Source organism: Lissotriton helveticus, chromosome 11 (assembly GCF_964261635.1).
Source record: "Lissotriton helveticus chromosome 11, aLisHel1.1, whole genome shotgun sequence".
NCBI lineage: Eukaryota > Metazoa > Chordata > Amphibia > Caudata > Salamandridae > Lissotriton > Lissotriton helveticus.
In genome coordinates, this window is record NC_136072.1 from 13,056,465 (window position 1) to 13,083,776 (window position 27,312).

Sequence of the window (27,312 nt, forward strand, 5' to 3'; positions counted from 1 at the left end):
TGATGTTTACATTAAAGAGAGTGAGACCACACCACAGGCACACTCAGTCCATGCACCACCACCCCTGGGCAAAAGGCCACACCAGCAGCCCCCAAAAAACGACAAAAAACAATAAAATAAGCACAATCCCAGCCCATCCATAGCCTCAATGATGTTTAAATTCAAGAAGACACCCCACAGAAAGACTAGGCCCATGCAACACTCACCACCCCTGGGCAAAGGGCCCCACCAGCAGCCCCAAAAAAACAACAAAAACCAGCACAATCCCAGCCCATCCATGGCCTCAATGGTGTTTAAATTCAACAAAACAGTTGTATCATGCACCCATAACCAACCCTGGTCCTACTGGATACTGTGGCTACCCACAATATAATTTATTTAATGTTCTGAAAAAGTTCAAAAATTGTAGTTGCAGCAACTGTAATGCCCCAAACAAACTTACTTGTGAAAGTTGATTTCTAATCCAAAAGTGATCCAAAGAAAGTCAAAAAGGCCTCAAATCCAATATCCAGCAGCACCCACAAAAAGTAATCCTTCCAGCTCCAGATCCAAATGAAAGTGACCAGGAGATGGACAAAGCACTGGGAGGAGCCTGCTGGACAGGAACAGGAAGTTGGAGACTGTGGGGCACTTCCTTCCCTCCCCCCCCCAAAAAATGGACTCCTTGCAAAAAAAAAGGCCTGTTTGCTGGTGGATTTCTTGTGCAGAATTGCAAAATCTCTATTTCGCGAGTGCGAGATTGTTCCTTTCCGCCGCAACTACGTGTTCGCAATTGCGAACTCTCGCGAGGTGTGCTGTGCAAGGTGGCAAGCCGCGATTACGTATTCGCGGGCGCCAAACTCCCGCGGGATCACGCAGCAAGATCCAAAATGGCGCGGCACTCGCAAAATATGATCGAGAAAAACAACTCGGCAAACGCTTAATGACGGAAAGTGAACGCCGTGCACCACGCCGCGCGCCGCAAACAAGCAAAAAATCCGCCGCGAGCGGATTCACGGATTTTCGACAAATTCGCGAGAGTTCGCGGATTGCGAATTTGCCGAAAATCCGAAAAATCCGCGAGCGGAGCGGATTTTACGCCCATACTTACTTGGTATTCTCCCACTAATCAATCTGTGGATATTACCTTACTTTTTAATGTCTAATTCTTCACATTTATAGACCTTTTCACAATATTCTATTTTACATTTTGCTTATTTATTTAGATCCCCTTTATTAAACTGTTAAGATTATGTCATTTTCTAAGCAATCACATCACAGGTTAAGAACCATTGTATTGGATGGTAAAATAAAATATTTGGCACATGCATTTTTTTTTAACAAACCATTTAAAAAAATGTCGATCACCACTTCAAGGCTTCTGCTGAGCACCAATGATCTTCTCCCTACATTGTATGATACAGCCAGAAGGAGGGGGCTGTTGTACAGGCAAAAGTGGGGGGCTAAAGGTACCAGATTCTGGACCCTCTCCATTTGAAGCTTAATCTTCCCTCAAATATTTCGCACTACAGCCCCGATGCAAGGAACCTGGGCATCAAAGCATCATGATGATAACTACTCATCCCAGTCATGTCCACCTTCACCACATGGTACATAGCAATAAGGATCAGATAGTTCCCCCTTTTTTCAAGGACCATTGCATAGACAACACCAGCATGACTGTGTGAATAGAGTCAAGCATTTTCCCTTGCTGCAGCTCTTAGGTGACTCCAAGTGTGGTCAAATTAGAGGCCTTATTATCAAGAACGGCGTTAACATTATCGCCGCTTTAGCGGCAGGAAACTGCAGCTAAAGCAGCGATAATGGGCTTGATAATATTGGCTGGAGAATTCCAATAGAAGCCCATGTTCTGGTGTGAACGGGGGCTTCTATTGGAATTCTCCTGCGCATATTATCAAGCCCATTATTGCCGTTTTAGCGGCAGTTTCCTGCCACTAAAGCGGCGATAATTTTAACGCTGTTTCTTCAAAATATGCCCCTACGTCGGCTGGAAACCAGTGGGGTCTGGAGACGGGTAATGCGTATTAAGCCAGTGGTCTCTCTATTCATTGACCACGTGCACCACCAGATCAGTTTACTCTACGTGTTTCATTGGTTGGCTTAATAAAGGGACAATGGGCAAAGGCCAGGTTTAGAGGCAGGGCTTATTGCAGAAGGGGGATGGCCACATCAGGAGTATAAAAGGGGGCAGATGATATACCACCCACTGATCCTGTATCATAAATATGTTCTGTTCCCTGAACAGTGAAATACTTTTAACCTCAAGAGGCAGGCAGGTAGCTAGTCCTAAGTGTACAGTATAGAAACAACTCTTACATTCTCAGTAAATAATATATTAGAAAGAATAGGCACATATGTACTTTTACTCACCCCACAATCATTAGCTCCATCTCCACACATTCCAACATAGTAACTGTGATAAGAAAAAGGGGACATTATTGCTTGAAACAAGGTTTGCTTTAAGTGTTCATTTACAATATATCACATAGGAGCCTGCAATCCCTTTATGGAAGCCACTGTCCTATTTTGTAATTACAGTTGAATTGTAATGTCTTCAGTCATCAGTGGTATGTACTGGGTCACAAACCCTTTTAAGGAGTTGGAAAGACATTTAAAAACTAACATTTTACAGTATCAAGCCTTGAGATTCTGAGATAAGCAGGATATGCCACCATAGCAAATCTTGTATGTTGGGAAAGCACAACAGGTGGGAATGTGACATGACTTGCTGACTGATGTTAAATTTAACATTGATAAAGTCAAAGCAAAGTAAAAATGTTGAAGAAATGCCATCATTTGCATGTGGATGCCTGTTTAATATCTGGAACCAGTCAATAAGAAGACATCTCACAATACTTGCTCTCTCTCAGCTGTTATCTTATAAAGTTGAGAAGTCTTTTCAAGTTAGCTTGCATTGTTTATGAGGATATACATGAGAATTCAATGAATGAGTATGAGAGTGAGAGTGAGTATAGATGAGTGAATGTGGGGTAGTAAAGCACTGTGAGTGAGTTAGAGTGAGTGAGTGAGTGAGTGAGTGAGTGAGTGAGAGAATGTGAGAGGGAGTGTAAGTGAGTCAGGAGTGTCACTATGAATGGTGCAGTAAGTGCAGATGCACCAGGACCTGGAGGACTGAGGGGCCTTCTGAAACCTATTTATTAAAGCAGAGCTCCTTTTCCCCCCAGGATTTCATATCAGAGCCCCTGTACACCAGTAGTTGGGAGTAAGGGTCAATGGTTGTGATAGAGTGAGTGTGAGTGGATTTGTGAGTGTAATTAACAGTGCAAATCAGTGAGTGTAGTGTGAGTGGATTTTTGAGTGAAATTAATAGTGCAAATCAGTGAGTGTGAATGTATAGTTACATGTGTGTGTGAGTGACAGTGAGTGAAAGTGAGTATGAATCAGAATGTAAATGAGGGAGTGTGAGTCAGAGAGAGAGATAATGAGACAGAGAGTGATTATGAGTGAGAGTGAGTAAGAGTGTGTTTGTTAGCATGTTTTCTGTGTGTGAGTCTGCTGCTGGTCAGTGCATACTTGTGTTAATTCTTGGCTTATGGGGACACTCAAGAGAGCTTCCTTTCACTGGCACCTTTCATGTTACTCTTGGCACAAGTGTGGGCTCCTGTTGTAAAATGTGGGTCTGGACTTACTGGTTGTAATTCATGTATTGGGGAAGGGGCACCTAGGGCAAAATGATGGTGCTGGGACACTGGAGGTAGTACATAGAGACCACGGCACATTGGGAGGGGAGGTCTGGCTTGGGAAGCAAACCACAAGAAAATCCTGACTTTGACATGTGGGTGATTAAGACATATGGGTCACCCATGCCATGTGGCTGGGATCAATGGCAACATTCTGGAACTGTGATTTTGCATGTAATTCATTGCATAAGGGATCACTATGAAATCATTCTGGCAATGTCACACTGGAATTAATTCTTAAGATATAGGGGGTACCCAAGGCAAATCTGGAAAACAATGAGGTGGACCTTTGTCAAATGTTAGGCACCACCACATTAAGGGCCCACCAGCCACCACTGCCTTGAAGAAATCAACAACTCAACCAAGCTTTATTACGGAGTGGTCAGAGAGTCTGAAACTTCATTCCACTCTCTATTACAATTATTTCAACCCCTTCAAGAGGGAGCTCAGGGTACGACTCTTTCAACACCAGTTCTAACCGGAATATGTACAGGAGGGGCCACCTTCAACTTGAATAATGATTACAGATAATCTCCCACTGCTTAAGACTCGTGATATTTGGAGTACTTTGTCCATATTTGCTCAAATGTGCATTAATTACTCCACCTGTCTCCATAAGGGTATCCTGGAGGGTGTGGTCCACTTCCTGGAAAACTACAAATTAATGAGCTAATGTCATCAGGTGATGCAAAGCAGCCTCTAAGCTACAACACCTTATACACAGCTAAAGCGTGTTGACCTGCTTTAAATAAAAGTAATACTTCACACCCTTTCTTGTTTAAATCAGAGAGCTGCATGTCCTGCCAAGGACATGGCTGTTTGCTCAAGGGCTCACTGCTGGCCCTACTGGCACTGCCAGAAGGAGAGCATAGCTTTAAAAATGAAACATACAAGGGTTTGGATAATGCTGCAAAGAGTGTAACCCAACAATATGTTAAGAAATTGGGTTAAAATAAGCAAAACATGCTGGGGACCAATAATGGACATGTGAATATCAATACACCAAGGGGCATACTTATGGAATCATCGCACAGCGCAGCTGCGTGATGAAGAAAGGGCAGGAATGCGCTGTACTTAACATTCCAGAGCTTATTCCTGTCTTTCCATAGCGCTGGCATACAATATGTTGTCTAGCGCCAACGTATTAACCCTTGAACTATGATGCAAGCGTGCCTGCATTGTAAGCAGAGGGTTTCTATGCAGGAAGGCGCACCTTCCTGCACTAAAACAATCCTCTGAGTCCTTTTCCTCTTTCTATATCTGCTGCAGAATGAAGCACACACTGAAGGAGGAGGTAACAAGAAGAAATGAAGATATTTCTTCTAGATACACCTCACAAGGTGCACTGCAGGATTTTGATTCATTTCCAGATGAGCCACTGATTGTAAATCTGGAAATGAGTAAAGCTCCATGGACGGTGCGTGGGAGTACTGTTATACTCAATGTTCTACTGTTAACACCTTCCATGCGGGGCTAATTCCCCCGCGGTGTGGGGGGAGGTGGGGCGTGCGTGGCGCTACTGTGCTTGTGACGAGCCCAGCTCGTCATGCTATACAGCGGAGCTGTGCTCATGACGAGCTGAACTCTTCACGACTCTGCTCACTCCTGTCGAACGCCCATGCAGGAGGGGAGTTAGCCCCGCGTGGGCGTTACGCAGCCGTTATGACAACCTCAGCTCGTCATGAGCACAGCTCCACTGTGCCTCATTACGGGCTAAGCTCATCATAAGCGCCGCAGGGGTTAAGGGGGTTGGCTTGTAGTCTCTCCAGTTTGTGACACCTCTGCTCTGTGTCATCACTCAGACATTTATTTGGACTGTTGTGGGGAGAGGTGGCAGTTGGAAGTGACTGCGAGCTGGAGGTGTCGGCGAGTGGCCGCCTGCAAGGGGTTTGGATTTATCTTGAATAAAGTAACTTACTTCAAGTTGATGTGTCCGAAAGCTTCTGTTTCCCTGTTGCTTTGGCGACGAGGATTGGAGCTGTACTAGAAGATGTTGGTGTGGGGATTGCTGTGTGTGCCATGCTCTAGTTGTTTCGCATTACTCCTCATTGTGTGACTGGTATTGCACCTTTTGCAGCATTGAGGGAGAGGGGTACTCGGGATTTGTTGAGGCTAGCTTGGTTGACACATCATCAATTCCAGTAGTGTCAATGCACATGATAATGAGCTGTCTGCAAAAAGAATTAAGGATAGTCAAACAAGAAGTAGTGAAAGGTAGGCCATCATTAAAGGAACTAAAAATTTGGGGGCAGATATACAATAACTGCAACATCCCTGCTATCAGCAGGAATGCGCAACTTATTGTGCGAAACGGCTCCGCCACCATAGATGCGCCGCATTTATAATGCGGCGCAACATAGGGCAAAAACGGCACAGATGCGGTTTTTGAGAAGGTTTGATTATGGGTGTGTGAAGTTACCTGATGCCAAATGTGCCAAGGGTAAATTGAGGTTTGGTTCTGCTTGTTGTGTGGATGAAGAAAGCAAAGACGATTGTGCTGTGGAATTGCAAAATGGACAATAGTGGATTTGCTTGAAATTAGTCATGGTGAATGGCTACCTACAGACGTGTAATGAACTTATGGGGTACAAAATGATGACTGGTACTTCTTCATCTACTTTGGAGAACCGTGTCTGCAAATTTCCCGGAATAGTCATAGAGTATTTGATGACATACTCGTATTTTGTAGCTTTCCTTTTGGGTAATGTATCTGGGTTTTTATTTACAATTTATTTGTGTGTATTGGGAAAAGTGGGACACAAATTATATTCAATGTATATAATGCACTAATGTTAGGTGAGTTGGTTTGTGGTCTGTCCGGCTCATGCAACCTCTACTCTGCGTCACTGCTCCAACGTTCATTTGAAATGTAGAGGTGCAAGACAACATTTGGAGGTTTCTGTGAGCTGGAGGTGTAAGCAAGTGGTTGCCTGCAAGGGGTTTGGATTTATCTTGAATAAAGCAACTTTTTTCCTGTTTATGTGTGTGGAAGCTTCTGTCTCCCTGTAGGAAACACCCACACTCCACCCATGGAAAGCCTCATGGGGGCAGAGTAAAACAACACAGCGATTTGCTCTGTGTTGTGTGATTCTGGATTTATCAAATGACGCGAGGTAGCCTTGCGTAGCTTGATAAATCAAACTTAGGAGTCGTGTCTTCCTTGCGCCCTGTTGATCAGTGCTAGGGCAACGCAACTTCTACATAATTATGCCCCCAATAGTTCACTGAACTTGACTAGCTCCTCCTCCTTGGTTTACATTTGCCATTCAATCGCAAGAGGTTTGAATGGCAAATGTAAAATCAAACACCCCAGGTTCAAGGTTATTCTCAATTTTGCGCACAACAGAAAAATATTTTGTGAGAAATCGGATTGTTGGTAGACTGGGGTGGGAGCACTGGTCAAGCAACAGCCACAATCCCTGGCAAGGTGAACCACAAAAAGTCACTACATTAACCTGTGCTTAAGCCTTGAGTAGCTTGGCACAAAAAGCAGACAGGCTAAACTTAGAGGCAATGTGTAACATGTTTATGCAGCACACAAACAGTAATAAAGTGAAAACACAACACAAGAAAAATCTCACAACAATTCAGAACAATAGAGCACAAATTAATACATTGTTTGACACTAAAATGACAATATTTCAATCAGTAGAACCAAAGTCCTGAATCTTTAAAGTTTTTATTAAAAGCTACTAACTAAGGATCAAAGCAGCAACCGTGAACAGCTAGTTGCGAAAGAAAGGGTCAAAGTTCAAAAAAATGTCAGAGAGTCATGGAGTGAGGTTCAGATACAAGAAGTGGATTTGACCGGGTCAGCGCTTACCTTTGGACTTAGACTTTGGGAGAAATGTTCAGAGAAAGCAAGTTCTGAGGCCAAGGCTGTGTCTGAGAAGGGAGTGCCAGAATCAAGAAGCCTTGTGTCAATGCCACAGTGAAGAGTTCTACATTCGGACTTGGGCCAGATATATTAAGGGATGGAGTTGCCCTTAAATCATGCAGGGCACCCCAAGAACAACACATTCCCTAAGTAAGATTTACCAAGAAAAGCAAGGCCACCCCGCATGGCCCTGTGTTGCTAAGTAAATCTTGAGTTGTGCAAGGCTGCAAAATCTGCTGCATTGTGGTACTCTGCCCAATGGAGGTAGTCCCTGGGTGTACTGTGGGTGTTCCCAAGTATTCACCGATTGATTTTGGTGCATTCCCACACTTTCCATTAGTGGTAGCCTTGGAATGAGACAAAATGCTATGCCTCTCCAGAGAAGGCATAACTAGTAGGAATACTTTTATTTTTCCTAGTTTCTTTCCTTTTCTATGAGTGCTGCATTTTGTAGCACACAGAGAATCAGAAAAAAGCCTAAGAGGGTTGTTTGTGTGCAGGAAGGGGTTACTTCCTGCACAAAAACAATACTTCCTACAATGTAGACACCCTTGCACGATGTTACAAGGACACCAACATTGGCAATAGGCAACAGTTTGTGCACCCGTGCAGGCAGAGAGCAGTACTGCGTTGTACTAATGTTAACATTTTCGGTGGCCGGGCAAGATGGCCGAATGGACGTAATCCGTTTCAGCTCCCGGGCTCTGCTGCAGTTCCGGACCTGAAATCACTACAAATCATCACCATACCTGCACTGAAAGTGGTCCCATGACAGCCCAGGGACTGGAGCGGATGAGAAATCGTTGATCGACCGCGGGGATTGCCCCTGTGAGCCGTGAGGTATCCCTGCCGGGGAGGCCTGGGCGCAGAATAAAAATGTCATCCGCCATTCCCTCGATCGTGTTGGACTGAGGGTTGTGAAGAGACTTAGAAGTGGAGACCCCGCCGCCACCAACCACAGACGTGTCCGTACACCAGCTGCGACGCTCGGAGAGTGGAGGTGAGCGGTCCACTTTGCAGTCTGATGAGCGGTGTGGCGCTACTTTGACCTACCGTCTCCCGGGAGGCTGAGTGGGTGGGGCGGAGCGAGTGAAAGGACGACCCCCCCAGGGGTGTGCGCACATGAGCAGGGGCGATAGACTTTGAAGGTGCCCCATTTTGAGCTAGAAATGTGGCAGTCTGACTTTCACGATCACCTTACATGCCGCGCCTGACTTTAAGATGGTGACCGAAACTGGAATAGGTGCCATCTCCATGTCTACCTCCCCTGCTGACCGAGCCATGACACTGGAGATACTGTGCAGCAAGTATTCTACTCTTGGGCCCCAGAAGCGGACATTTAGAATACTTCTACTGATCGCGGAGGAGGCATTTGGGGGCGGGGTAGGGACCTGGACCGCCACAAGAAACACACTGCCTGCTCTGGCTGCAGACCTACCTGGCGTCCCTCATGTGAAGCCTAAACCTGCAGCTGCTTGATCGTGCAGCGTATTTAGCGGGGTTTCTGCTATTCCCACCTGGAGTACGCCCTGGCTGGCCATCCGAACCAGGGAGCACCTAGAGCCAGCCATCCATTGAAGTCCAGAAGCCTGCAATGGGGCTCTACTGCACATGACTCGCTGCTTGCCTCCTACCGGTTTCATTCAAGGTAGACACCCTGGAGGGCCCATCTCAGCATGGACCGCGGTTAATCTCAGCTGCGGAGCTCCCTCAGGTCACAATACCACCAGGGCCTACTGCTCACACCCTTCCACCCCAGGACCGAAGAGAGCAGGCGGGGTCAGCCCCTATGCCGCTAAAGAAGACAGTAACCAGAGCGACAACTAAGGTCTCAAGCTTCTTTCCGCCAGCAGACAAACATCGGGCTCCAGATCGCGATGGAGAGACGCCCGCCATGGTCCTCACAAAGGATGATCTTATGTCCTCCTTTAAAGTGGAATTGCGGAGAGAGCGGAGCCACGACATCCAAATCTCAATTAATCAACTGAAGTCAGACCTGACGACATGGATGGCAGATCTCCAACACGATGTGGACTCAGTGGGCACTAGGGTGGTCGATCTAGAAACGCACACCCAGGAAGCGAACATGTGCATGTCTGAGATGAACAACACTATTCTCACCCTCCAGGACCAGCTCCGCCCAACCCAGTTAAAAGTGGAAGATCTGGAAAACAGAGCCAGGCGGGAAACATAAGGATCTGTGACCTTGAGGAGGGGGCAGAAGGGCCAGATCTATAGGCCTTCCTGGAGGGCCTTTTTGCAGAGATCGTCAGCCCACAGACACTCAAGATCAAGCTCGAGAGATTGTACCGAGTTGGAAACCTAGCAGCAGGAGGAAGACAAAGGCCAAGGTATGTCCTTGCGAAATTCCACTCCTACAAGGTGAAAGAGGCGGTATTTCTGGCGGCCCAAAACAAAGACATAATATCCTTCCAGGACCATTCCTGCAGCATCTACCAAGATTTGGCACTGGCAACTCTGGCAAGACAGCAACAATTTTGGCCCATTACCTCCATGCTAGGCGAAGACAGGATCAGGTACAGATGGACCTATCCCTTTGGCTTGAGCTTTGAATACCATAACAAACAGAGACATGTGGAAGACCTGAAAGAGGGGCTGGATCTGCTGGGTCTCTCCATGGATGACCCTGAACTCCCACAAAGCACTGCATAAGGCACACAGAGCACCAGCTCCCCCAATTCGCAGGGGTCCACATGCTCACAAGGAAACCACAAATGATTTGGACTTCTCAAATGCATCAGCGACGCCTAGTATTTTGGAGGCGATCTATGGGGGATGACTCTGACTCTGTAAATTGGCTCTTTATGACTTTACCGGTGGCAGGTGATGACACCCACTTGGTCTATGGATGAGAATGGGGCCTATTGAGACCCAAAGTTACTGTACGACAAGACCTCTGCTATACCGCGACATGAGGCTTGCTACACACACACACTTGATACTGTCCTTGTGCTCTTAGGGGAGACTCGAACATTTGGCCCGGGCGATTCCACCAGACTGAGCATGTAGGGTTACCACAGTTCTTCAGAATGTCTGGGGGAGGAGCGAACCGGGACCTCGGTCCTCTCGTCCCTCCGTCAAGCATACGTGGGTTCCTTAACCTGTGCTTAGAGACTTATCACCGATCTGACACTTAGGGAAGTTAATTCTGTTATGTTTTGGGGTTCTGGTTTTGTGTATGTTGTTGCTGGAGGGAGGGAGACTTCTGGCGACTTTTTAATGGTTCTCCCAATTAACGCGCCTTGATTGAGTTGGGCTATACGCAGCAGATGCACCCAGGTTTCTTCCCACGTAAGGACTTTGCTGCAGGGAACAGGAGATTGCTATACAGGTCCCTGGGAGGGCGGAGGGGTGTGGCACGGAACCAATGGTACTCAGAGAAGGCTCCTTGAATGTGAAAGGCCTTAACTTCCCACAAAAAAAGGCAAAAACATCTGGAAATATATTTCTGATCACCACCTAGATATAATAGCAGTACAAGAGACACATCTACCCCGAACGGAGGAGACCCTCTTCCGTCACAAAAAATTCCCCTTAATTTATAGAGCATCAGTACTCACTAAACATCGGGAGACCGCAATCCTTTTTCACACATCCAAGAAATTTCAACCCACCAATACTAAATCAGACAAGGAGCGACAATTGGTAATGGTCAAAGGTGTCCTGAAAAGTAGACTATGCACTTTCGTTTCGGCATATGCACCCAACACAAGGACAGGCAGCCTAACTTCAAATGCTTTTAGGGAGGATGCTGGACTTTGCGGAGGGACTGACTGACTGACTGAGGGTATTTGTAGAGTGCATTTATGCTGTGGCGTCTTAGTGCTAGGTAGAGTGATCAAAGAGTCACACCATGATTAGCATTGCGTAAAGAGCCTGGTTTTAATGCCTTTCCTGAAGATGGTGCGTGAGGGCTGAAGGCGCAGCAAGATGGGGAGGGAGTTCCATAATTTGGCTGCTGGTAATGAAAAGCGTTTCCCTCCCCAACTCACCCTTTCATTCTGGGAGGAAGAAACAGCCAGTCCATAGACCATAAACAGCGCAATGGGATGTATCAGGGGAATAATGATTGTATGTCTTCCGCCCCACCTCCATAGAGGGCTTTATGCACTAGGCATAGAGCTTTAAACTCCACCCGATGTCTCATCGGAAGCCAGTGTAGTTGTTTAATGCTGCCCGAAGTGGAGTGATGCTTGGGTAGACCATACAAGACTTGCGCTGCAGCATTTTGAAGTGACTGAAGGTTGTTGAGTTGTTTCACTCCAGCACCTACATAAAGGGCATTACAGTAATCTATCCTTGATAGAATAAGGGCACCGATCACCATTTTCCTCAGGGAAAACAGGATAAAAGGAAGAATCTTACGCAGTACCTTTAATATGAAAAAGCAGGCTGAGACCACTTGGTTTATTTTGGGGGCATAAGTGAGAGCATTGTCAATGAGAAAACTGAGATTTCTGGCCTTAGACACCCGCAGCTGACATGTTCGGCTTCAGGGGGCCACCAACGTTGGCTCCAGATTGAAGAATTCCAGATTCTCATTTTTTTCAGTATTGAGTTTTAGAAAATTGACATTCATCCATGACATCACCAAGGAGAGACAGTTACAGAACCGCTCAGCTGACATACTGTCACTTTGGTTGACAGACCCCACCAGCTGCGTGTCATCAGCGTAAGACACGAGCGCTAGCCCATGACTTTTAATTAGTCTTGCCAACGGGGTTACATAAATATTGAACAGGGTAGGGGAGAGGGCAGAGCCCTGGGGGACTCCACCCGGGAGGGTGAAATGTTCTGACCTTATACCCTCCCAGTACATTATTTTTTCCCTGGAGTCAAGGAAAGATGTAAGAAGGGTCAAGGCCTTGCCACTGACTCCCACGGACTCCAGCCTATTTATTAACACTGTATGATTCACAGTATCAAAAGCTGCTGTGAGGTCTAGCAGTATTAAGGCTGCCCTACCGCCCTCAACCATCACCCTACGAATCTCCTCAACTAGCCATGATTTATGGCTTTCTCCAGAATTTTAGAGGGTAGAGGTAGACAGGAGATAGTGTGGTAGTTTTTAGCCTCCAAGGGTTCCAATGAAGTTTTTTTTAGAATAGGTCTGATACAGGCCATGTTCTAATAACTAGATTAAACAGAGAAGAGGGTTCAGCGATGCACCAACCTCATCCATAGGTAGATGTACAATGTGTGAGGGACAGGGGTCAAGTGGAGACCCACACTAGTTAGTGAGAGTATGTCTACCACTTGCTCTTCATTCAGAGCGGTGAATTGTGTTAGGCTACCTTGGAGAGAAGGACTGACACTCCTACTAGGGGACTTAAACCTAAACTGGCAGGCAGACCTTGATAGCAGCCACACCCATCGACAGGAATCTAGCAACTTCTCCATAGAGGCTAAACAACCGATACATGACATGGGCCTTAGAGATGCCTGGCGGACCCTCTATCCCCAGACGTGAGACTATACTTTTTATTCACATGTGCACCGCACGTACTCGTCAGCCAAAACTTACTGGGAGCCCTCCGAGAGGCAAAGATTTTCCCACTCTCTGTGTCTGACCCCTGCCTTGTCTCGATCTGTCTGTCATGGGGCAATCTAGCATCTACATCTCCCAAGTAGTATTTTCCGGCTTCCCTCACGAGAGACAGGGTACTCTTTACAGAACTGAGAGATACGCTCACAGACTTTTTCACCAGGAATGTGCCTGTAGACACCTCTGTGTTCAATAACTGGGACGGCCTTAAGGCAGTTTTTAGAGGATGATGTATTGCTCTTAACTCTGAGTTGACTAAGCGCCAGATCAAGGAACTAGTAGATTTAGAGGTTGAACTGTCCTTAGAGGAAATGACCCATAAAACCAAATCCAGTCAAGAGTCTCTTTGCACTCTCACTGCACTGCGGGGGAAACTCAGGGCCATATACAACAATCGGGCAGAGTAAACTCTCCTGAATCTTCGCCACCTTTCCTATTCACAATGGAATAAGATCGGTAGACACTTAGCCCGGCAGTTGAAGCAAAAGCGAGAGCGAGAATATATAGGCGGCATACAAAATGGGCGAGGAGGGCTAGCTCATAAAGACGCAAAGAAAGCTGATATTTTTGGCGCCTTTTATGGAAATCTGTATACGGGGGAACCTCGGGACCCACAGACTATCTGCGGGCATGACATGTCCCCCAGGTCTCACAAGACTGCAATGACAGACTTTCGGCTCCCATAACATCCAGGGAGGTGGCCCTAGCCATCAAATCCCTCAAACCACAGAAAGCCCCAGGCTCCGATGGGTTTACGGCCCAATTATACAAAACCTTCACTCCTGACCTCCTACCTCATCTTACCCACCTTTTTAATGTTATATCAGAGACAGGTGCGGTCACTCCTTCGATGGCGGAAGCTATGATCACAGTTATTCTGAAACAAGGGAAGAATCCACAGATGTGCGCCTCATACTGTCCTATCGCTCTTCTCAATCTAGATGCAAAATTATATTCAGCTATCCTTGTGACTCGACTGAAAGACCTTATCCTGGATCTCATCTACCCAGACCAGTCTGAATATATTAAAGGCCGCCAAACTCATGACAACACCAGAAGTATCATTCGCCTAATCAAAAAAGCTAACTAGAAACACATCCTGGCATTGCTGGTGTGGTTAGATGCAGAGAAGGCATTCAATAGGGTTGATTGAACATTCCTTTTTACTACACTCACATCCTTTGGGTTTCCAGATAAATGTATTAATATGATACAGGCTTACTATGTCCAACCCTGCTCGAGAGTACAGGTGAATGGGATTTTATCTGCTCTCTTCCCGCTGACTAGGGGTACCCGCCAGGGGTGCCATTTGTCACCTCTTCTATTTGCCCTCAGTATGGAGCCGCTGGCCACGGCCATCCACATCACTCCAGAGATAAAGGGCATTCCTTTTAGTGGAGAAATGCATAAGATATCACTTTTCGCAGACGATGTGCTCCTGTCACTCACGGAACCGGCCACCTCTCTCCCTGCGCTTCAAATGGAACTCACATGCTTTGAAGCGATGGCGGGCTTCAAGGTGAATACAGAAAAATCCTATATTCTTAACCTCACAATCCTAGATGCCGAAGTTATGGAACTCCGAACATGCACTCAATTACAATGGACTTCCTGCCCTCTTCAATATCTGGGGGTCCAATTGACGTCCCGGGTGGAGGAGCTATATGGAGCTAACTTCGCACCCTCCCTTGGGACTCCAAGCGGATCTTACACGATGGAAACTGCTCTTTATCTCCTGGCTTGGCCGCATACGTGTGGTTAAAATGACAGTGCTTCCTAAACACTTTTACGTCTTTCAGGCTCTCTTCGTTGAGGTTGACAAGGACTTTCTCCTTAAAATAAAATCTATGGTTCTGTAGTTCGTCTGGCAAGGGGAGCGAGCATGTTTCTCCTTCTTAATCTTGAGGAGACCACAAGGGAAGGGAGGGGCGGGCCTCCCGGACTTTGGCCTGTATTACAAGGCAGCTCAGCAACGAATGGTGACCACATGGGCCAAGAGGGAATCGGAGAAGCGCTGGCTCCATATGGATAGGGCAGGGGCAGGGAGGACCATTTGGGACCTCATATGGAGACCCATGAGGGAGAGACCTGAGAATGCCTACTTTAGCACACCTACCTGGACTACCCTAAAAGTATAAGACTCTAAATCAAGTAATGACCAGTGGACCACCTTTCCATTCCTTCGACCCTACAGGAAGGACCCTTTGGATCAGTGGAGGGAGGGGGGCTTCAGAGTCCTGACACACCTCCACCACAATTACGATATTCCACCTTTGACAATTGCAAGAGGGACTACTGGTTGGGGCCTACCGAATATTTTCATTATCTTCAACTGAAACAGTGGGCACTTACACCTCACATTCACGAAGCAGCCACCTGCCCCCTCATGAAATTTAACACCTATGTGCAGAATGTAGACTCTATGAAAGGAGTGATTTCCTATCTGTATAACTATCTTCTTACTTCTATGCACACCCGAGACCCCACTACATGCACATGTGGGAGTGGATTTTACAACGCGATATTCAAGATAGAGAGTGGTCGGGCTATGGTCAGACATCACGAAATTCAATCACTCCATAGAGCACAATGATGGACTGGTACCTACACCCTACTAAGATCAAAGGAATATTTCCCGATTCGTCTGATATGTGTTGGAGAGGCTGTGGGGTATTGGGTGATTTCCAACATATCTGGTGGGACTGTCCGGTGATACAACCCTTATGGGAGGAAATTCTTGCACAAATTGAAGTTATGTTGGGGTACCCTATTCTGACCACTATGGCAGAGATTCTCCTAGGCCTTCGCTTCCCCTCCCTCAAACATCAAACAAAAGCAGATAAGGCCATTATGTGGACTTGCATTGGAGCTGAGAAAGTATCCAAGGCGGCTGCATGGAAGAAGAAGGAGGCTCCCGCTATCTCATTATGGCACTCCAGACTCTGGAAACTACTGTGACTTGAAAGGTGATGATTATACGAACTTTGAAAATAGATGGGGGCCACTGGTGGCCTTCCTTACACGGGGATTACCGTTAGCCGTCTGCCCTGCCTTAGTCAGAGATATGCATATTTTTCAATTTTACCATGACTTGAAACCTCGCTGTGCCTGGACAGCCGCCACCAGTACTGGTTTGGAAGGGGGGGTTATATTTTTTATATTCTTAATTTCTGGGAGTTCATTTGTTGGGGCTTGCTCCCTCTGAAGGCCACCTTCCCTGTTAGAAGGTTTTGGGTTAAAACCGTCACAAAAGAAAGACGTCCGAATGGTATGTTTTATCGCGGTGTAGGCCTACTCCCCGCTCTTGCTTTTGAGGATGTTGAGTTTCAATGGGGTATACCCTAAAAACTGCCTGACCTGGGTCATAGAATGGGTACGTTAGATATGGGTCAGTGTTTAATTTCTTCAGATGAAGAGATTTTCTCAAAAATACAAAAGACACTTTCAAAATCCAAAAATTCAAAAGTTCACCACAATGCTATTTCACAATTCATATTTAATAAGCATAAAGTTATGGAGACTCAAAAACCATTTTCGTGGCTCCAAACGTATAATTAAAACAAATCAGGTTCAGAAAATCCAAAATACATAAATAACTCTTATTAGTCAAAGTCATCTGTAGCACAATAAAATTTGAACGTGCTCTCAGTGAAGAGGAAGAGAAGGGTATTCGGGTAAGATGGGGGTGATGAGGTAAGTGAGGGACTGGGTGAAGGTGGTGTATTTATTATGTATTTTGGATTTTCTGAACCTGAATTTTTTTGAATTATACGTTTGGAGCCACGAAAATGGTTTTTGAGTCTCCATAACTTTATGCTTCTTAAATATGAATTGTGAAATAGCATTGTGGTGAACTTTTGAATTTTTGGATTTTGAAAGTGTCTTTTGTATTTTTGAGAAAATCTCTTCATCTGAAGAAATTAAACACTGACCCACATCTAACGTACCCTTGCTTTTGAGGAAACTGCACTTACTCCTTTAGGTTGCTCTGGGAATCGGAGCAGAGTATACAGCTAGTGATGTGCACCACTTTTTGGTCTTCTTCCAATGCCACGTCTTCTACCCCTATTAAGATACACCATTTGTCAGTTTGCATTGTAATATGTGATAAAAATGCCAATAAACATATTTTTGACAAAAGAAACAGCACATTCCTGCCCTCTCCCTTTCATGCAGCACAGCAATGTGTCTCTCAATGTTGCATTGAATGACAATGTGATAAATATGGCCCTTAGCCTCTAATTTGGAAGTCTAACATCTCCATTGAGATGAGGTAGAGGGCTGTAGCTGAAGACAGTGCCAGGGGTTGCAATACCCTTTTGGCAAAGGACTGCTCAAAAGGGGTGGCTGCTGCGGAAAAGAACGTAGCAGAAGAAGCCACAAAGTCACTCCGACTAGTGATTCACCTCAGGCGGCAAGTCAAGCAGGTTCGCCTCAGACTCCTCCTGTTTCTCAGAGCAGTTTTTGGCCAAAAGCCAAGGGTCAAGAACTGGTGTGACACCACTTGGGGGTCAGGACTTGCTGCAGGTGTGGGTTCAAGCAGGTGAGAGCCTTTCGTGTCGCTGTGACTCTGAACTGGAGGCTAGAAAAATAGCCTTAGAGTCTGTGAGTGCTGGATTAGGGTGAAAATGCAGGGCTCAACAGAATGGCTGGCATCTGAGGGGTCAAGGCAGGATCCAGGCAGCAAAGCAGTCTTTCTTGGTACAACAAAGCAGTCTTAAAGAGTACACAGAAGGTCACAGCAGTAGGCAGTCCTCTGAAAGTCCTAATGCAGGTCCAGATGTGAACTGAAAAGTGGGTCTAGTTGTCCTTTTCAATACCCTGGTGCCATTTTTCTAGAAGTGGGGGAAGCTTCTAGAAATGTTCTTTGAAGTGCATTACATTTCCTGACTCTCCTGCCCTGGCACCAAGCTGGCTGGAGTGACAATGCGGAGGTGAAAAGTCGTTTGTGTGAAAGCAGAGCACACCCAATTCAGTTGCAAGTGGGGCTGTGCTCAGCACCACCCCCTCATACTGCCAGCAGATGGCCCTTTCGGCACACTTCCTCCCTCTATTGTGTGACTCTCTGGGAGGACTTTGCAAAGTTGAACCATCAGCTGTATCTAGTCATGTGACCGAAGACTGGCTGCAGGCCGAAAAGGACTAATGACAGGAAAATGCCAGCTTTCCAAAAGTAGCATTTTCAAAATTGAGGTTTTTCAACATTTTGCCCATATTTACTCGAATGTGCATTACTTACTCAGTCAGTTTCTGTAAACTGCCTTGCTATCCTAGTGGGTGTGGTTCACTTCCTAGAAAACTACAAACAAATACATATTTTGATACATCAAGCAGCCTCTATGTTAGATTTAATGACAGTGACTATGGTTGAAATCCAAAACAAAAGTGTGTTTTACATTTTTTAATTGCACACAAGTGACCATTCCCACAACTTCTTGTTCAAATCAGACAGCCACATGCACTGTTGCGGACAGGGCTGTTTGCTCAAGGGGTCACTGATGGTACTGCTGTGGCTGTACCGGAAGTCAGGAATATACTTTTCAAAGGGAAACATTAAAGCGTTTGAATAATACTGCAAAGAGTGCAGCTCTAAGATCAGTTAAGAAATGGCGTTAAAATAAGCAAAAGCATTCTAGAGGCATAAATGGATATGTGGGTAGCACTTCTCCTGACCCTTCTCTGAGCTTAAACTAGCTGCATCTCCTGGAGTTACCTTTCCCAGTCAATTGTAAAGTGGTTTAAAGTCACACTACATTCAGCACACAACAGAGAAATGTCTGCAAACAAATATGCTTGTGATGTTCAAAGAATAAACAAGCATTGGCAAAGCCATTAGGTTTTGTGTATATGATGTCTATTGGATTTGTTGGAGTGGAGTGCACTGGAGTGGTATAGCATAATGTGGAGTGGCATTGGGCTGCATGGGGAGGAGAGGCATTGTTTTGGGTGGAGTGGAGTGCCATGGTGCACTGTGGAGTGAAGTTACATTTTGTGACATGGAGTGGCATTGTGTGGTGTAGAGTGCAGTAAAGTGGAATTTTGTGGCATGGAGTAAAGTGCAGTTAAATTGTGTAGAGTGGAGTGGAACTGAGAGGAGTTGAATTGTGTGTCATGGAGTCAAATTGTGTGGCATGGAGTTAAGAGCATGGTGTTAAGTGACATTGTGTGAGATGGAGTGGCATTCTGTGCACTGTAGTGGCATTGTGTGGCGTGGAGTGGCATTGTGTTGAGTAGAGAAGAGTTACATTATGTGTCATGAAGTGTGGTGGCATTGTGTAGTATGGAGTGAAGTGGAGCAAAGTGTCATATGTGGAGTGGAGTGCAATTGAGTGGAGTGGAGTAACACTGAGTGGAGTGGAGTGGCATTGTGTGGCATGAAGTGGAGTGTTGTGGCATTGAGTGGAGTACAGTGACATTGAATGGAGTGAAGTGGTGTTATGCAAAAAACTCCAATACATTGTCAGGAGTAGCAAGTATTGTATAAATACAATTACAATAGAGTGGAGTGAAGTGGTAGTGAGTAGAGTGATACTGTATGGAGTGTCATTGTGTGGGGCTGAATGGAGTACAGTGGTACTGTGTTGCATGAAGTGAAGTGGAGTGAAGTAGCACTGAGTGGAGTGGAGTGGACTGGCACTGTGGGGAGTGGCATGGCATTGTGTGGAGTAGAGTTGACTGGAGTATAATGGTGTAGAGCAACTTTGTGTGTCATGTAGTGTAATGGCAGTGCGCAATGTGAAGTAGCATTGCGTCATTGAATGGAACGGCATTGTGGGGAGTGGAGTCAACTGGAGTAGAGTGATATTGTGTGGCATGTAGTATAATGGCAGTGTGTGATATGGAGTGGCATTGTGTGCTATTGATGGAGTAGCATTGTGTGCATGGAGTGGGGTTGAATGGAGTGGAGTGGCATTTTGTGGCATGGTGTGGATTGACATTGTGTGACACTGAGTGAAGTGGAGCATCACTGATTGAAGAGAAGCGTTATTGAGTAAAGTATACTGGCATTGAGGGTGTGGCATTGTCTAGAATGGAGTGGCATTGTGTGGCATTGAGTGGAGTGACGTTGTGTGATGTAGAATAGAGTGGAGAGGCAATGTCTGGTGTGAAGTGGCACTGTGTGGCATTGATTAGAGTGATTTGGCACTGAATTGAGTGGAGTTTTACTAAGTGGGAGTGGAGTGGCATTGAGTGGAGTGGTAGCACTGAGTAGAGTGGCATTGTCTGGCATAGAGTGGCATTGTGTGGCGTTGAGTACAGTAAAGAGGCATTGTGTAGTGTGGATTGGAGTGGCGTTGTGTGGCAACGAGTTTAGTGGGGAAGCACTGAGTGTAATGGAGTGGCACTGCGTAGAGGGGAGTGGCATTGTGTGGAGTGACATTAAGTGACAGGGAATGGCAATGTATTGAGTAGAGTGGCATTGTGTGGCATGGAGTTAGGTGGAGTAGCACTGTGCAAATTGGAACGGAGTGGCATTGTGTGGCTTGGAGCGGAGTTGAGTAGCATTGTGTGGTGTAGATTGTCATTGTATAATTGAAGTGGAGTAGAATTGTGTGGCATGCAGTAAAGTGCAATTTTTGGGATGAATGGAGTGGTATGGAGATGATTTGTGTGGCATGGAGTGGAGTGAAATTGTATGTTGTGCTGTGGAGTGGAGTGGCATGGAGTGAAATTGAGTGAAAGTGAGTGGAATTGACTAGAGGGAGTGGAACTGTGTGGTGTAAAGTGTTAGTCTTTGATGTGGAATAGAACATCATTTTGGGGTGTGGAGTGTGGTGTGTGGCAATGATTTGGGTGAAGTGGCAGTATATGGCAAGTTGGGTAGTGGAGAGGAATTGTGTGTAGTGAAGTAGAGTGGAGTGGTATTGTTAAGAGTAGAGTGGCATGGTGTGGAGTGGCATTGTGTTATGTGTTGTGGAGAGCAGTTCAGAGAAATTGTGAGGTGTGGAGTTGAATGACATGGAGTGGAAATTTACAGTGTAGAGTAGAGTGCAACTGTGTGGCGTGGAGTGGAATTATGTGGCGTGGTGTGAATTTGTGTGGCATGGAAATCTGTGGCATAGAGTGGAACTGTGTGGAATGGAGTGCAGTGGAAAGGTGTGCAGTGGAGTAGATCTGTGTGGCTTAGAGTGGAATTGGGGGTTGTGCAGTGGAATTTTGTGGTGCTGAATTTTGTGGAGAGGAGTGCAGTGGAATTGTGTGGTGTGGAGTGGAACTTCATGGTGTGAAGTAGAATTGAGTGGTATGCAGTGGAATTGTGTGGTGTTTCGGGGAATTGTGTCTAGTGAAGTGGAGTGGATTTGTGTGGCATAGAATTGTGTGGAATGGAGTGGAATTATATGGGTTGCAGTGGAGCAGATTGGAGCGTATTAGAATTGTGTGAAGTGCAGTGGAATTGCGTGGCATGGAGTTGATTTGTGTGGTGTGAAGTTGAATTTGGTGGCATGGAGTGTAGTAGAATTGTGTGATATGGAGTGTAATTGTGTGGTGTGGCGCTGAGGTGGAATTGTGTAAGTAGGATTGAGTTCAATTGTGTGGTGTGGAGTGGAAATGTATGCAGTGAAGTGGCATTGTGAGGGGTTGAATTGAGTGGAATGGTGTAAAATTGTGTAGATTGGAATTATGTGGCATGGAACTGTGTGGCATAGAGTGGAATTGAGTGAACATGGAATTGTGTGCCATAGAGTAGAATCGTGTGGCATGCAGTAGAACTGTGTGGTATGTAATTGTGTGTTGTGGAGTGGAATTGTTTGGGATGGAATGGAATAGTATTATGTGGCATGGAATCGTGTGGTATGGAGTGGAGAGGAATTGTGTGGAGTGACATTGAGTGGCAGGGAATGACAATGTATCAAGTAGAGTGGCATTGTGTGGCATGGAGTTAGATGGAGTAGCACTGTGCAAATTGGAATGGAGTGGCATTGTTTGGCTTGGAGTGGAGTTGAGTAGCATTGTGTGGTGTAGAGTGGCATTGTATAACTGAAGTGGAGTAGGATTGTATGGCATGCAGTAAAGTGGAATTATGGGGATGAGTTGAGTGGTATGGAGTGGATTTGTGTGGCATGGAGTGGAGTGGAACTGTATGTTGTTCTGTGGAGTAGAGTGGCATGGAGTGAAATTGAGTGAAGGTGAGTGGAATTTACTGCAGGGAGTGGAACTGTGTGGTGTAAAGTGATAGTGTATGATGTAGAATAGAACATCATTTTGGGGTGTGGAGTTTGTTGTGTGACAATGAATTGTGTGAAGTGGCATTACATGGCGAGTTGGGTAGTGAAGAGGAATTGTGTGTAGTAGGGTAGAATGACGTGGCATTGTGAGGAGTAGACAGGCATGGTGTGGAGTGGCGTTATGTTGTGTGTAGTGGACAGCAGTTCAGAGAAATTGTGTGGTGTGGTGTGGAGTTGAATTATTTGGTGTGGAATTTTATGACATGGAGTGGAAATTTACAGTATAGAGTGGAGTGCAACTGTGTGGCGTGGAGTGAAATTATGTGGTGTGGTGTGGAATTGTGTGGAATGGAAATCTGTGGCATGGAGTGGAACTGTGTGGAGTGGAGTGCAGTGGAATGGTGTATGGTGGAGTAGATATGTGTGGCTTAGAGTGGAATTGGGTTCTGTGCAGTGGAATTTTGTGGCGTTGAAGTTTGTGGAGAGGAGTGCAGTGGAATTGTGTGGTGTGAAGTGGAATTTCATGCTGTGAAGTAGAATTGGGTGTTATGCAGTGTAATTGTGTGGTGTTGTGTGGAATTGTTAGTAGTGAAGTGGAGTGGATTTGTGTGGCATGGAATTGTGCGGAATGGAGTGGAATTATATGGGGTGGAGCAGAGTGGAGTGTAATAGAATTGTATGAAGTTCAGTGTAATTGCTTGGCATGGAGTTGATTTGTGTGGTGTGAATTTGAATTTTGTGGCACGGAGTGTTGTAGAATTGTGTGATATGAAGTGTAATTGTGTGGTGAGGTGTGGAGGTGGAATTGTGTAAGGTGGGATGGAGTTTAATTGTGTGGTGTGGAGTGGAAATGTATGCTGTGAAGTGGTGTTGTGAGGGGTTGAATTGAGTGGAATGCTGTGAAATTGTGTTGAGTGGAATTCTGTGGCATTGAACTGTGTGGCATGGAGTGGAATTGGGTGAAGTGGGATTGTGTGCCATAGAGTAGAATTATGTGGCATGCAGTAGAACTGGGTGGTATGGAATTGTTTGCCATGGAATGGAATTGTGTGTCATGTTGTGTAATTGTGTGAAGTGCAGTGAATTATAATTGTGTGGCATGGAATGGAATAGTATTATGTGGCATGGAATTGTGTGGTATGGAGTGGACAGGAATTATGTGGCATGAAGTAGAGCAGAATTGTGCAGCATGGAGTGTAGATGAATTTAATGGAGTCTGGTGCAGTGCAACTGTATAGAGTGGAGTAGAATATTGTGGTGTGGAATGGAAATCTGAGGCAGTGAGTGGAGTGGAATGTTGTGGCATGCAGTGGGATTGCGTGACATACAATTGTGTGGTGTGAGGTGGAGCTGTGTGGTATGAAGTTGAATTGTGTGGTATGGAGTGCTATGGGGTGGAATTGTGTGGTGTCAAATTGTGGCATGGAATCAAGAGTTGTTTGGCATTGAACTGAGTGGAGTGGAATAGTATTGTTTGATGTGGAATTGTGGGGCTTGAAGTGTAGTGAAATTGTGCAGTATGAATTGTGTGGTTTAGAGAGGAAGCGTGTGGCATGGAGTAGAGTGAAAGTGTGTGGAGTGGAGTGGAATGGATTAGAGGGGATGCAATGCACATGTTGTGTAGTGTTAGAATTTGGACACTTTACCACAGCTACCCAGTGCTAAAGGGCATGTGCTTTTTGCAAATTAAATGCTACTAGTTAGCCTGTAGCACTGAATTTGCCACCCACTTAGGTAGCACTTTAAACATGCTTCAGGCTAGCCTTGCAACCAGTGTGTGCAGCTTTAAACTGGCATTTCGACATGGCAAAATAACCATTTTTCCAGACCCAAATATTCCTTTTTAATACATGTAAGTCACCTCTAGAATAGGCCCTGGACTGTCCAGGTGGCAGGGTGCAATGTATTTAAAAAGTAGAACATGTACTCTTAAGTTTTACATATCCTGATAGTCACTACTGCAAGGCCTACTTCTCCAATAGGATACATTGGGGTTACCTTGTTACATTTAAGAAGCTGTCATTTCATAGGATACATTGGGGTTACCTTGTTACATTTAAGAAGCTGTCATTTCCAAATGAAAACAGGTAACCAGTTCATGTTTGGTTTCTTTGAAATTTCAACAAAAAATCCTAACTCATGTTTAAGACTGATTATATATTTCACATTTAAAAAATTCTACTTTTAAAAAAGATGTCTTTTTCCTGCCACTGCCATTAAGTGCCCACAGCCTGTCTCTGGGTCACATGAATTGGTTTTAATTGTTGACAGCTGGGCTTTGTGTATTCCTCCCAGACAGCCACAAACCATAGAGAGCTTAGGTGCACCTTGATGGGCCATCGCTGACAGGATGGGAGGGAGAACCTGGGCGCAGCACAATCTACACTTGAATAGGTAATGTCCTGCCTCCACACAAAGGGCTGCAAATGCCATGTACTTAGCCGGGAGCCAGGGCAGGGGAAGCAGGGTACCTATGCACTTCAAAAGGAAGGCTCCAGAAGCTTCTACCCCACTTAAAAGGCACAACTAGGTATACATATTGGATCTCAAACAATCAATCAATCAATCAGCAAATTTGTAGAGTGCGCTTCTCACCCGCTAGGGTCTCAAGGCGCTTGGAGGGGGGGGAATCGCTACTGCTCGAACAGCCAGGTCTTGAGTTGCTTTCTGAAGGAGAGATGGTCCTGGGTCGTCCGAAGGTGGGTGGGGAGGGAGTTCCATGTCTTGGCCGCCAGGTAGGAGAAGGATCTTCCTCCGGCGGTGGATTTGGGGATTCGTGGGACGGAGGCGAGGGCGTGGCTGGAGGATCAGAGCTGGTGGGTGGGTGTGTAGAATGTGAGGTGGCTTTTGAGGTATTTCAGGCCCATGTCGTGGAGAGCCTTGTGTGCGTGGGTGAGGAGTCTGAACGTGATCCTCTTGGTGACGGGGAGCCAGTGCAGGTCTTTCAGATGGGCAGAGATGTGGCTGTGGCAAGGGATGTCCAGGATGACTCATGCAGAAGCGTTCTGTATGTGCTGGAGTATTTTCTGGAGTTTGGCTGTGGTTCCGGCGTAGAGGGTGTTCCCGTAGTCCAGACGGCTGGTGACGAGGGCCTGGGTAACCGTCTTCCGGAGCATGCGCAGGATGTTGAAGCAGGAAGACGAGACGGCGTTGACTTGCTTGGTCATAGTGAGGGAGGAGTCCAGGATGAAGCCCAGGTTACGTGCATGGTCCGTTGGCTTGGGTACAGTGCCCAGAGCAGGGGCCCAACAGGAGTCGTCCCAGGCGGAAGGGGATGGTCCGAGGATGAGGACTTCCGTCTTGTCTGAGTTCAGTTTCAGACGGCTGATCTTCATCCATTCTGCGACGTCTTTCATTCCTTCCTGGAGGCTGGCTTTGGCGGTGGCGGGGTCGTTGGTGAGGGAGAGGATCAGCTGGGTGTCATCGGCGTAGGAGATGATGTTAAGGTTGTGTTGTGTTGCCGTGCAATGGCAGCGAGAGGGCTCATGTAGATGTTGAAGAGGGTGGGGCTGAATGAGGATCCTTGCGGGACGCCGCAGGTAACTTCGGTGGCCGCGGATCGGAACGGGGGGAGGCGGTATCTCTGGGTTCTTCCGGCGGGGAACGAGATGATCCACTCCAGGGCCGCTCCTTGGATTCTGGTGTTGCTGAGGCGCTGGATCAGGGTGCGGTGGCATACGGTGTTGAAGGCTGCTGAGAGGTCTAGGAGGATGAGGGCAGCAGTTTCCCCGTTGTCGCAGCAGGGATCTGATGTTGTCGGTAGCTGCGATGAGAATGGTCTCGGTGCGGTGGTTTGCTCGGAAACCGGACTGTGATGGGTCGAGGGATCCGTTGGTCTCAAGGAAGGCGGAGAGTTGCCTGTTGACGGTCTTCTCGATGACTTTGGCTGGGAAGGGGAGGAGTGAGATGGGGCGGACGTTCTTGAGGTCCGTGGGGTCCGCTGTGGGTTTCTTCAGGAGGGCGCTCAGCTCGGCATGTCTCCAACTCTCCGGGAAGGTGGTGGTTGCGAAGGAGCTGTTGACGATGTTCCGGAGCTGGGGGGTGATGATGGAGTCGGCTTTGTTGAAGATGTGGTGTGGGCAGGGGTCGGTTGGGGAGCCGGAGTGGATGGTGTTCATCAGGCAGGTGGTGTCTTCGGTGCTGACAGGGGTCCAGGTGCAGAGGGTGGTGGTGGAGGGCGTTGGTTGGGTGGTAGGGTGTGTGGTCTGTGCGCCAAAGCTGTTGTGTATGTCGGCGATCTTGCGGTGGAAGAACGAGGCTTTAGTACACTTCTAGACCTGTGGCTACTCTGCCAGTAAGAAGCACTGATTTGCTGCTGAAACAAATGCAACTCTGCTGGACTGCTGACCATAAGGGAATGCTGCCCTGCTGTGCTGACATGCTGCTTGCTGCCCTTTTGAACCGGTGAGTAGGACTGGACCTGCATCTCTTGTACTCAGAACCCCATAATAACTCCAATCGCTTGTTGACTGGCCTCCTGACCTGATTCTGTAGGGAAATAACAGGCTTGCAACAACCCTACCTCTACTACTGGACTCTGCCATATGTGTATCTACCCTGCCCAGTGATACCACCCCAGTCCTTGACCCTCAGTAGTCAGACTAAGGTGCTCTGCCAGACTCTGCTGATCTAGATGAACTGATGTCTAGCTTAACTGATGCATCGTCTCTGCTGTGCAGCGCAACCAGAAGCAAAATCGACAGACCACAGCTGCTGCATGGATTCAAAATGTTGCAAAGACCTGCATCACTTCGCAGCCTGTTGTCTCATTGCACAATGCCTCCTCGCCACAGGCCCTCACATCCTTCGTTGACAGCAGCCTACGATGGCTGGATTCTGCATTGCAGACTCGTGGTTGCTCGGAACTGACGCATCTCCCTGACTGCATTGCGCATCCTTAACTCCTCATCACAAGTCTTCATTAAGGGGTTCCTTGATGATGATGCAGGACCTCCCACTTCAGCCTCGTCACATCTCAAAACAGATACATCGCTCCGGCTG

At 46.6% G+C, this 27,312-nt stretch overlaps 1 protein-coding gene across 1 annotated transcript in view; it reads right to left on the minus strand.

The window, feature by feature from the left end:
• The window catches only part of LOC144792094 (putative cation-transporting ATPase 13A4), a 506,631-nt gene that overhangs the window by 121,409 nt on the left and 357,910 nt on the right, over positions 1-27,312 (minus strand). Inside the window, 1 exon segment of the mRNA XM_078666960.1 lies at positions 2,371-2,413. Coding sequence (XP_078523086.1) covers positions 2,371-2,413 — 43 coding nt within the window.